General features: G+C 30.3%; 1 protein-coding gene across 1 annotated transcript; it reads right to left on the bottom strand.

Moving 5' to 3' along the window:
• Nucleotides 1-2,473: 2,473 nt before the first annotated feature.
• LOC120091053 (COBRA-like protein 6) lies at nucleotides 2,474-6,464 on the bottom strand. The gene is made up of 6 exons (XM_039048861.1): nucleotides 6,299-6,464; nucleotides 6,086-6,165; nucleotides 4,532-4,985; nucleotides 3,930-4,083; nucleotides 3,552-3,832; nucleotides 2,474-2,943 (listed from the first exon to the last, which is right to left on the bottom strand). The coding sequence occupies exons 1-6, from the start codon at nucleotides 6,390-6,392 to the stop codon at nucleotides 2,669-2,671; spliced, it is 1,338 nt and encodes a 445-aa protein (XP_038904789.1). The 5' UTR covers nucleotides 6,393-6,464; the 3' UTR covers nucleotides 2,474-2,668.
• Nucleotides 6,465-13,153: the final 6,689 nt, after the last annotated feature.

Raw genomic sequence — 13,153 nt, 5'->3', positions numbered from 1 at the left:
CACACTACAAATGACTTGAAACCCACGTTACATGCCCCCCTCAAACTGTCTTCTTATGTTAAAACTATTGTGTGGAGTCGCTCTAGTGACAATTTTGTGACTATCTAAACCTTAAGTTTTAAAATCCCGGTAATTGATACATTAATTTTAAAAAGATGGCTAATCTTAATTCTTACATATTAAGCACAAAATTAAATTTGATGTCTAAATCACATTTAATTGTTAATATTTTCAAATATAAACACAAAGATAAAAAATTCAGAGACCTATTAGACAATTTTTAAGTTTAAGAACTATATATAAACACAAAACTAGAGGTTTATAGGCTAAACATCTAACCTAATATATACTTGTGCCCCACTTGAAATTCTGAATCCACCACTACTCATACCTCAACCTAATCGTTCGAGTGTTTGTTCTTCAATACTTTTTTTACAATTTCTTATGTTATTTGTAATTCTCACAACATACAACGATTAATATATATATATATATGGTATATACTTCAATACATACTCATATACACTATGCGTATATATCTTGCCTTCCTGTTCCTCAAAATCTTCCCCCTTCTTTCTTGATGTCCATGCTACCGACTCATCTTCGTCATGGTGTTGTAGCTCTAGAATCGATGATAAACTCCCTCGAAAGCCCAAGTCGTCCAAGGAGAATATTTGTTGTCTTGAAGAAAAATCAGTATATTTGTTAATTTTTTTTTTTTAATATCAACAAATGTAAGATGGTATGATATTAAATTTACCTTCATCTATTAGTGGTTTAATTGGATAAGTAAGGTACTTTTGGAAAATATTAGAAAAAGGGGTTGTTTTGAATAAATTTAGGACAAAATTTCAACCCCTTTTTCCAAATTCGTTCAAAACAACCCCTTTTTTCTAATATTTTTTTTAAAAGTACCTTATTTATTCAATTAACCCGGTTAAAGAGCATGGGAAAATTTCTAGTCCTTCCTTTAATCATTTGACACGTGGCACTATTGTTACATTTTTATTTATATAATTTTTTACATGGTCCCACATAGATTTAAGCCAACGTTTTCCTTTCTTTTCGATGGAACAATTTCTCTCATCTTTAATCTATATTGTTTTTTTATATGCATTACCTGATTTTGATTTGTTTCATTTTCTTTCTATTTTAGTTAATTTTCAACTCTTCACATTCTTTTTTTTTTTATTTATTTATATCTTTTTAACTTTTTTTTATAATTTTTTTAATTCACTCTTGTCATTTTTATCCTATTTACCAATTTCTTCATTTTTCCCCATTTGAATAGAGGAAACAAAAAAAAAAAGAAAAAAAAGATTTAGTTTGTTCTTTGAATACATAAATACATGAATTATTCATCTCTAACAAGCAAATCTTCTTTTTCCTTTTAACTTTTATTCTCAAACCAATGCACTTCCATCCCTATTTCTGTTTTTGTTTGTTTTTTTTTTTTTTCACTATTCTTTTAATTTATTTTTTGTATTTTAAAAAAAGGTATAAAATAAATAAAAATATAACCTACAATTCAACAATAATGCCACCCAAAATGACGAAAAGAAAAAAAAAGTACATCATAAAATTTCAACCCATTTTTCAATGAGAATCAACATTTTAAAATTTCACTTATTGATCAACATCTTGAAATGTCAACAAAATAGTTGACCCATTTGTATTGGCTTGGATAGGGACCTTTGGATTGATTTGAGCAAAAACTATTTTTTAAAAAATTTATTTTTATTTAAATATTTTTTTATAAAAAGGGATTAAAATACACATGAAAAGTTATTTCTTGTGATTGCCAAAAATTTTAATTTCCTCCAAAATGACTATTTTTAAATTAACTACTTGAAAATGTATGGGTCAGGGTAGAGACCAAAGGTTTTGAACGACCGATCCGATAGAACTAATCACTATTTTCATTTGATATTCTATAATGTAAGTAATATAACTATATATTCAAATTTTCAAATTTATGTATATCCTTTATGAAGAATTAGATGGTCACGAACAAGCCTTTTATTTTGGCTCGAGGGGATATAACTCAATTGGTAGAGATCCGCTCCATGGAGGAGCACATTACAGTACTGGTATGCTTCTAGCCAATTGTCTTGATCATGGGATATCATTGAGAAATAGGAATCCATATTATCTTACTTATGCGACTTTCTTGATTGTCTCTACATCAGGTAAATTTGGTTAGCAAATGAAAGTCTTTCGAGAGATTTTTATCCATCTACTTGATATTTTGAAAATGGGTTGGTACAATTTTTTTTCATTATCATTAAATGAAAATATTTTTTGATATTGAGGGAATTGCACGTATCGACACCACTACTCAATATTGCAGGGGATCCACAACACACCCTTAGTGTCTTTGTGCAATTGTAAAATCTCACATCTACATAGCTACCATTAATCTACAATAATTCAGCACAACAAGAACAGGTCACTTTTAAAAGGATTTCTTCATTTAGCATTTGGTTGGCTTTCAAAGTTTGAAGAATCAAGTCTAGAAACAATGATAATAAAAGGGTATGAAAAAGGCTCATCATCTCAACTAATATTCTCATCATCAGAGCCATATGTAAATAAAACTCAAAAGTGTGCTATACTACTTACTGCTTGTAACTTGTGTACTGCATTGCCATCTCCTGAATTTCCTCTGTTATAATGATACAGAGAGAAACAAGAAGAAAACTATGAATGAGGCTGCCATGGCCTTGTGAGCTTTATTTGGGAGCCTTGGATATTGGTCTGGAGGTGGCATTACACATTCATCTCCATTGAACAAAATTCTTCTCGGGAATGCCCATCCTTCTCTAAAAGTGAAAATTTCTGAATCTTTTTGGAGAAGAATTTCTGTTTGGACATTTCCTCTCTCTCCTGATGTGAGTAACAAGTCATTGTAGAAGTGTATTCCCCAAAACATCCCAGTGTCATCTACAACAAGAGTTTATACTTAGCATTTTTTTTTTCCAGAAAAGGATCAGTCTCTTATAAATAATGAGGCCCTAAAGACATGTTTAAGAGAGCATTTAAAGTACAATTTTTATCATTATTTAGGCAAGAAATGCTAGTTTAATTAGTTAAAAATACTTTTGATAGATTCAAAAGCATCTCAAAATACTTTTGAGATAAACTCTCGTTGCATCTTTCAAATATATAAAAGGGAGTTTGGTAAAAATGTCCGACATTATTAAGACATCTTCGATAAGTGAATGCCTTTAAGGGTTATTTGGGCCCCCAATTTCAAGTGGGTGGGGAGTGGGTTCAACTCCAATATAATATAATAGTTGGTGTTTCCAAATATTATAACCTACAATTAATTATAGTATTATTATTTCAAACCCCTCTTACTCATCATCTCTCACTCTATTACAATGTTTACTATTTCCTTGCCTAGACCAAAATAGTATGCACCCCAAACACGAATTATTATAATCCTAACCCATACTAAAATAGTCTCTACTTCAAACATAGATTATTATAATCTACAGACTATTAAAACCCACAAACTATAATAACCAATGAACAGTGGCGAAACTTACTGACGTTACCATACTGATTGAGGGGGCTGTAGTTGAAGCTGAAAACTTGAGTAATATTCCGCAAATTGGGATGCATCACTACTAAGTTCCATTCAGAGTAATTCTTAGCAAAATTTAGACTTGTGATTGTTATCTTTACCCTCCAATACCGTGTATAACTCTGTTTCACATGCCAATGTACCCTTATTGGGCACATGTGCTGTGAACACCTCACCAGTGGTTCTACTTCAGCAGTGTAATGTTCGTGTGGAAGTTGCAACACTGAAGGAGTTTCACCTGACCTGTAAAATATTTTTGGACAGTGGAAGATTTCACTAGTCACACACAGAAATAACTAAGCCTAAAAAATGGCAGGGGAGGCAAAATGCGGAAGATTACTCGACACATTTTGTTCCCTTCAGCCCTTGGCAACCACAGCTGCACTGAGGGCAAGGGACAATGGTGCTGTTGTAGAAGGATGACACTGAAACGCAGCACCTCGGTGTTGGTGATGATCGAAATTGGGAGTAAACACAGGTCACATTCCATGTTTCTACAATCAGAAATAATGTACAGATCCCAGAGAGGGAGTTCGGTTAACCTACAATTCTGCAACTGCTTTCTAAATGTCAAAAGGCATCTCATAAAACTAACACATAAATACCAATTCCAAGCATAATTTTTATAGAAGAGAAGTACATGCCAATCACGACTGCGCAATGCTCACTTCAGTAGAAGCCAGAGATATTTACATAACTCAATCTACAGTTTGGTATTAGAAGTGACCTTGAAGGAAAAAAAAAATCTCCACTCTCATATTTCCTTTATGTTGATACTTCTTCAACTTAACAAGATAAAAGGTCAGTTCGACATCCATTTTGTTTATAAAGTTTTCCATTGTTAAAATCCCAAACAGTTTAATTTAACTAAAGAAGTTATAATCTTTTATCATACAGGACATAGAAGAACAAATTTTTGTATCAGCTATCTCAAGTAATTACCTAGAACTTGTGTCCACCGGCGACCACCATCCTTACTGAACTTGGTTGGAGAGACTTGGAATGGTTCACTACAAGTATATCCAGCAAGCCCCAGTGTGAAATTTGCAGGCATTTTGCTATCTACATCCTTCCCAGAAGACTTCCCAACATTCATTTGGAAGGCAGCTCCATAGTTGGCAGACTCTTGTCTCATGGAAGATAGCACACCTCCTTTGCAACAATTGGCCACCTGCAACTTATAAGGAGCTCCAGGCATGAGATCAACAATCACAGGCTCCTTCTCACAACAGTGAGGAAGCTCTCTGCCTATGTATTTGGAGCAATTTCCTTGCTGAGTAGCTTCTGCTCCCCACATACCCCATATAACCTCCTCACCTTTCCATGACCAGCCAAGTTTCCAACCAGGCAGCTCCACATGGCGAAACAGTTGGAAATTGTACAATGAAACCCTCACCTGTAAAGTTTGACATAATAATCAATAGATTTAGAACAAAAAAAGGTGGTAAGTTGTAATTGCTTTCGTCTTCATGTGTATATAGTTAGATGAGCTCCCAGAAGATTTGATAGTTTGATGAGTTTGTTGCTGTGATACAATTGAATTGTTTATGACACAACGCTACAATATCGCAAAACTCACAAGAGAAACCACTGAAACAAGCTGCTGCATTTTGTAGATGGGACAAAGACATGGAGAAATGAGGACAAAAAGAGTTGCAAGATTCCATGAAAAAAAAAAATTCTTCCAAGTCAAAATGGCCAAACACTTTCACTTATTAGGATATTCGTTTCTTTGAAAAGTAGACGATGTTAGAAAATGCCAAAAATGAGAAACTTTAGCTCTTCGGAAAGTGAGAATGAAAGCTATATATTTTAGTCTAGAGTTGCAATCTCAAACTCATATTTTTTTTTAAAAGTACATTCACATACGTGGTGAGATTTAAGCCTTCAATTCTTCTAAGACAGGTAGAGATATCTTGATCACTAAGCTATGCTCAGATTGACCCCAAAACTATGAACATTAAAGTTTTATAATAAAAAATGTGAAGAAAAAATCTAATTTAGAACGACATCATCTTATAGCGAAAACAACAACGATATTGTTTTCAGGAAAGACTATTGTTCGAACTCCATTAACATCAATATCAGTTAAGAGTTCAACGTGTTGCCTATATTAAATAAAACTCCATAGGTCGACTCAATCATAGATCATTTTTTTATATATCCATGAAAATCCGGACTAACTTACATGCACCTCGATTAATCTCACGAGATAACCGTCTGACCCTATAAACCTTTGGGTGTCAAAAAAATTTGTAGGATATTAAATCTTAGGTAGATGGCCATGATCATTTTAAAATGAAACAAACCAATAATATGATTTTAATAATATGTGATTCACACTTAAATATTAAGATAAAGTATTCCAATTAAGATAAAGTATTCCAACACAAGAATCTTTTAGAAATAGTGTTAAGTTAATTCAAGATGATAAGTAATAACAGTGATAAACTAAAAATTGAACAGTAAAATCAGAATCATAACAGTTATACTTACATCATAAGTATCCCCATTCTCTACCAAGAAATCCCAAGTGATAGTAATGTTAGCATAAGGGTCCAATGAGTCATATCCATCTGCATTTCAACCTAAGCTTTGTATTAAATTTCTTCTATTCCCTCACTAGATCAGAACCCTTTAATTTCCTCAGACAAAACAGAACACAAATATGAGATAAAGAGAATTAGAGAGAGGAATATATATACTTACAGGAAGGTGAGAAGGAGCAAGTGAGAGAGAAGAAGATCAAAAGAAATACCATAAACCTTTGATCCAAAAATGGGTTTCTAAACTGGTTTTCCATACTCAAAACAAGATATTGAAAACCCCAAAAAGGGCTAGCGGCGGATTTTCAAGAAAATCTGTGAAGGGGAAATCTGAGGAATGGAGGCGAGTGGGGATTTCGGCGTTAAGTTGAATATGAAATGTGAAAAGGGGAATAAAAGGGAAGAAAGAGAAGGGAAATGGAAAGGAAACGCAAAATGCATAATGGGGACTGAATGCATGGCATGGGAATGAATGAATGTATTGCATTTTCTTGCGGTTTCCTTCTTTCTTTGGTGGGAATGTTAAAAAGCATTATTAATTGAGATTAATGAAAAATCCCCAAATTAGATGTTAAATTTCAAACCAACTTGGTCTATATATTATTTATTTATTTTTGAAAAAATTGGTCTTATTTTTGTGGAAGTGTAGGATGAAAATGTGGATATTGATAGATATTTTTGAAAACTATATAAAATAATAAATAAATATTTATATTAACGGATTAAAATGACTATTGTTTATATGATCATAATTACATTTGTGATTTTTGTTTCTTTCTCTTTATATTTCAAAGTTTTTTTTTTCACAGTATTATATAAGTATCTATTCATATAAAAATGTTGATGAAAATATTTAGAAATTTAATGTGTATAGTGGTTAAAAGGCATGGAATTCATTTTCTAATTAATTAAATAAATAAAAACAGAATAGGTCGGTTTGTAGTGAATTTGCTCGTGTTCAAGGCTCACTTGGTCAGTGATCCATATCATTGCCTACCATTTTCTTTTTTCTTTCTTTTTTCCCAATAAATTGTTTTCTTAATAAAAATTATTTTAAATTATAAATTTAAAAGAAAAATTATTAACAAAATTTCACAATAGACCGTGATAGACATTTGTATCTATTGCAGTCTATTGCAGATAGACAACAAAATTTTATTATATTTATAAATATTTTGATTTTTTTATATTTAAAAATAGTCCTAAATTAAATTCATTGACTTTAGATTTGAATTATCTAATGGTTCTTTGAGCTTCTAAAAATTACTCCTAGACCATGGGATTTGTGCTTGGATTTTCAAATGGGTTTGAACTTTTAAAACATAGGTATCATTGTAGGGGGTAAATGAACTTTGCATGAGATATTTTAGGTTGGAGATAGAGGAAATAAAATATGCATGCGAGTGAAAAAAAAAAAAAACGGATTTGATGTGTTTAGTATGTATATATTATTCTAAGATAGATTGTAAATTTAATTTTTATGATTTTGAGAAAGTTAAAATTTAATTTTTATAATTTATAATTAGAATTTAGTATCTAGCTTCATAAACAATCCTTATAATATATACTATTTATGTGATTTTATTAAACAATAAAGACTAAATTCTAACTTTTAAAGTTATAGGAACTAAATTCTATTTTATAGGAAACAAATTTATAATTTAATATAGAGAGAAAAAGTTAAAAATAAAGTTAGATATTTGATGACTTCAAATCAAATATATATTACAATTCATGTGTTTATTATGTTATCACATTTTGTTCTATTGAAAAAGAATTACTATCTTATTTGTTTATTTTACCTCCAGCACAAATAGATAAATCATCCATTTCAATTTAAGGGAAAAATATGGAGTTGTTGTTTGATAACAATTTTTGTTTATTATTTTTAAAATTTGAAGACGTTTCTAAAATGGGTCAGAAACTTAAAAAAAAAAAAAATAGTTTCTCTGTTTTGTTTCTATTTTATTTAAAGTTGTTTAATAAATGAATTAGAGTGTGGATTTGGTTAGTTAGTGTGGATATTTGCCCAAATAACTCTTTTACTTCATGGTCTTGGATCAAATCTTAAGTGAGATTTATTTTATCTTATTTTTCTTTCTTTCTTTTATTTCATTTTTCTCTCTCTATACATTTTTTGTGTTTCTCTTATAATTATTTTTCTTTTATTTATATTTATTTTCTTTATTATTTTTTATATCTATATGTTAATTTAATTTTGAATTTTGAATTTTCATATATTTAGATTTATATATTATTTTGATTTTCAAATTTCAAATTTTCGATAGAATTGTTTTTAAATATAGGAAAATGAACTAAAATATTTACAAATATAGAAAATTTAATTTTAAAATTTCAAATATTTAGATTTATATATTATTTTGATTTTCAAATTGCAAAATTTCAATATGATTGTTTTCAAATATAAGAAAGTGAACTAAATTATTTATAAATGTAACAAAATTTCATTGTCTATTTGCGATAGATCGTGATAAACTAGTATTTGTGTCTATCTAGGTATGTCATGACAGACATAGTCTATCGCATATTTTGCTATTATTTATATTACTTTCAGCAGTTTGTCGTTTAAAATAATTTCCCAATATGTATATATAAATATTTTTTTAATTTTGAATTTTGAATTTTGCAATATGAATTTTTAATTATATTTGTTAATTTATTTTTTTTTCTTAATTTATTTTTTTCTATATATGAAACCATTTATAATTTTACAATATACAAATTTTGTTTACCAAGATAATCATTTAGGTTCATTTTAGTACTTTTACAATAATGATATTTCATAATATTTTATTGAGTTAGATTTTAGTTTACATCATTTAAAATTTAAAACATATAACTTGAGTGAGAAATAATATTGTAAATCAAATTTTAGCAACATATGAATGATAGAAGCAATAGTATTATTGTTATTAATTTTACATCGGGACCTATGTGTATTTGATAATTATTTTTTCTATTAGATTATATTTAAACTATAATATATGAGAAAAAATGTAAAGGAAAAAAATACAATAAACGAGAAACAAGAATAGTTATCAAACAAGTTTTTTTTTTCTTGTTTCTTGTTTTCGAGAATCAGGAAACATGAATATTTATCAAACATATTCCTATTTCTTGTTCTTAAAAAAGAAGAAACAAGAAACAAGAAAAGGACATAAAACAGGAAACAAGAACGTTAAATAGACCCTTAATGTCATTGATAAAAACCCGAAGAAAAAATAAAAAAAGGAAGACAAATAGGTAGCAAATTTATAGTTGAAACTTAAAAAAAAAGAGAGAGAGAGAGAATTGTAATACTTTTATTGAAAAATTATACTTTGGTCCCTAATATTGAAGTTTGTTTCAAATTAGTTCCTAAATCTCAAAGTTGAACATTTTTAGTCCATGATGTTTCATTAACATTTTGGTCCCTCTATTAATAGTGTCTTTAACTTTAGAATTTCTACAATAAAAAATATTTAATAAATAAATAATAATAATAATTGAAATTCAAATATAATTAAAAAAAAATTCTCGCTCTTCTCCCATATCATTTCCTCTTGGGATAATCCTATGGATGACCCAATAAACAATATCTTACCCACAAAACAATATCTCCAATCTAGATGATGAATAGATAATTTCTAAGATTTTTGAATTTATTAGAGATTTATTAAACAAAAGATTGAAAGTATCGGAATATATTTGATAGAAAATTGAGAGTTCAAGACTAAACATATAATTTAACCTACAAATTATTTTGTTAGTTACACTCTTTGTTTTTTATTCACGTGTTTTCTTTATTTTCCTATTGAAAGATCTTTCTTCTTCTTCTTTTTTTTTTTTTTTTTTTAAAATGTTACATTAAGAATAATAAATATTGATGTTGTTAACACGACGTTTCCGGAGAAACTTGTCTCAGTTGAAGTGTACGTTTGACTGAAAAAGAGAGCGAAGAGAGCGAAGAGTGTGTAGTTTCAAGAGTCTAAGAGTCTTTTAATTGTAGAGAGAATTCTCTTAGACTCTCTCGAATGTAGAATTAGCTAACCCACACAAATAAAGAACTTCTCTATTTATAGAATTTTCAAGTGGACTTGGGCATAGTTGGTCCATGGACCTAGCCCTTTGACCCAATTAATTTGTAGGCCTAATTTGGTACTTGCTCAAATTAAGGCCTATTTTTGGGCCCAATTGGACTTTGACCCAAATGAAAATATCAAATTGGACCATTCATTTTATTCAACCATCATGAAGAAAATACGTGGCTCATTGAAACTCACCAATTTATGTCTTTAACCTCAATTTGGGACACATGTCAACATCTAATTGGTCCCATATTTGATAATTTGTAATTTCGTCATTAATTTGAAAAATAATTTTATGGTTGGTCCAAAATTTCTCATTCAACGAATGTATTTGAAAAATCAAATGTCCTTTTAAGATTTATGCACTTATATGGTAGATGAATCTCAAAAAATATGAAGTTGTAATCGAAATTCAAATATATTTGTTCTTGAATTTGACCTTAATTAATATATCCGTCAAATTATGGATTTGGTATATAAGTTTAACTCGAATTTGGGATAAAATTTGGAATATGACTAAATTTTAATTTGAGATTTTACCCCAAATTTGATTTGGATTGAGGATAAATGTTAAACTTAATTTGAATTTGACATAAAATTTGAAATATACCCAAATTTTAATAAGAGATTAAATGATATTTTTGTAATCCACAATTTATTTTGATTGATGATAAAAACTCAGTGGGATAATTTGAATTTAGAATAAAATTTGAAATATGACCATATTTTAATTTCGGATGAATTTTAGATCTTTCCCACAATTTATTTTGAAAATAGGGATAATAACTTAAATTTGGATGAATTTGATATACAATTTGGAAGTGGTCCAAATTTAAATAATTTGAAATATGTTCAAATTTTAATTTAAGATAGATATGAGGTTTAACCCACCATTCAATTTGATTAGAGGGATAAAAACCTAAGTTTAGAAATTTAAATTTGAGATAAAATTTGGAATATACCCCATTTTAATTTGAAACCCCGCAGTTAAAGATCTCCAACTTGATATAAGATTTAAATCCAAAATGAATTAGGATTTGAGACAGAATATGAAAGATCGAAGAGTCTTGCTTTTATCCAGGTTTGTCATTTTGGTAAAACTGAAGCCACATTTGGGATCAACAAACAGATTTGATTTGAATTTAAACCAAAGAAATCTTTAATCAAATTTAAATCCAAATGAAATCAGAATATCTTTTCCAATTTTGAATCCAAATTAATCTATAAATTTGGCTAATACAAATACTTTTTTTTTTTTAACAACCACGTAGAACTTTGCCAACTTCAAGTCAGAGAAAAACACCATATAGACCTCTCTGTTCGTCCTCTTCTTGAATTCTAACTTTTTCCCTTTTTTCTTGTAAATGGGGTTGAAGTGGATTCTGAATTCAGCCTTTACTCAAGTTCTTCTCACAGAGAAGCAACAATACAATCAGGAGGCAGAAGAAGGAATCGAGAACGTGGAGCAAGTGATGGAGGCGAAAGATGTTCCTACGGAAGTTTGAATTGCGAAAATGGGCTTCAAATGCCACTCTATTATCGTAGGTACACGAAGGGGGATTATAAAAAACTGGAGGAAGGTAAGTTGGATTTGCTTCTGAAACAATATGGACTGTGTTTTGATGGTACCCTTGAGGAGAAAAGGGAACTTTGCCACACTTTCTTCTTCTTCACTATTCTTTTTTTTTTCCCCTCTTCTTTTATCTTTAGTAGCAACTGTCCTTTTTTTTTCTTTCTTTTTCAGATTTTTTTCTTCTTATTACCTCCATACGGTAATTGCAGCATCAATTTTGTTTTCAGATTCAACTTCTGCAAGTACTGTCTTCTTCATCTTCGAGATTCTTTTTCGTCAAGTGCCGCTTTCACTTCCTTTTTTTTTTTCGTATGAGGAATTTTTTTCCTTTTTCTGTCATTCTTCTTCCTTCTTTTCCTTTCTTTAGTAGGCTTTCAACCCTATTTTTCCTCAAGTTTCTTTTATGCTTTTGTTGGTGATGACCGAACTTTATCTTGCATATGAGGTGGAGCTAGGAAAACCGAACTTGATCTCGCATATAAGGTGGGGCCAAACTATCCTCCAATTAAGCTTGACTTCGCTACTTAAGCATGAAGATGGCATTGCAAAGTCTCCAAACTTGAGCATGAAGATGGAGCATCGATGAAAACCCTAAACTTGAAGATGGAGAAGTATCGATGAAGCCTCTGAACTTGAAGATGGAGGGGCATCGACGAATCCTTTGAACTTGAAGATGGAGGAGCATCGACGGAGCCTCTGAACTTGAAGATGGAGGGGCATGGAGAAACGTCGACGAAGCCTTTGAGCTTGAAAATGGAGAAGCGTCGACGAAGCCTCTAAACTTGACGATGGAGAAGCATCGACGAAGTCTTTGAACTTGAAGATGGAAGAGCATAGACAAAACCTCTAAACTGGAAGATGGAGAAGTATCAACGAAGCCTTTGAACTTGAAGATGAAGGAGCATTGATGAAGCCTCTGAACTTGAATTTTATGAAGCATCGACAAACTATTCGAACTTGAATGTGAAGAAGCATCGACAAATTTTTTAGGCTTGATTTTGAATATCCGTCATTGAAACCTCCGATCTTGAGCAAGTGAAATGAAGTAAGCTATATCGAACTTTGAAGATGTATTGCCACTTTAGATGAGCGAAGACCCAGTGTTGAAGATAAAGGATGCCTTAAACTTGAAGATGAAGAAGCAACAAGCCTTTGAGCTTAAATTTGATGAAGCATTGAAAAATTCGTCAAACTTGAATTTAAAGAAGCATTAGCGAAATCATCAAACCTGAATTTAAAGAAGCATCGGAAAAACTTCTAAACTTGATCTTGAAGAACATCTATAGCTGAAGATGAAAAGTCAAACTATAGATGAGTGATGCTTCGAAGTTGAAGAAAGCAACACCCAACACTTCTT

Source organism: Benincasa hispida, chromosome 1, assembly GCF_009727055.1.
Source record: "Benincasa hispida cultivar B227 chromosome 1, ASM972705v1, whole genome shotgun sequence".
Taxonomy (NCBI): Eukaryota; Viridiplantae; Streptophyta; class Magnoliopsida; order Cucurbitales; family Cucurbitaceae; genus Benincasa; species Benincasa hispida.
The sequence above is the reverse complement of the archived record's forward strand: the minus strand, read 5'-3'. Positions and strand labels throughout refer to the sequence as shown.

Excerpts from the sequence above, each read along its gene's own strand:
- LOC120091053 (XM_039048861.1), bottom strand. The coding sequence starts at position 6,392 with ATGGAAAACCAGTTTAGAAACCCATTTTTGGATCAAAGGTTTATGGTA. Across the intron at positions 6,166-6,298 it reads TTGCTCCTTCTCACCTTCCT|ATGGATATGACTCATTGGAC; the intron begins GTAAGTATATAT and ends GTTGAAATGCAG. Across the intron at positions 4,986-6,085 it reads AGAATGGGGATACTTATGAT|GTGAGGGTTTCATTGTACAA; the intron begins GTAAGTATAACT and ends CAAACTTTACAG.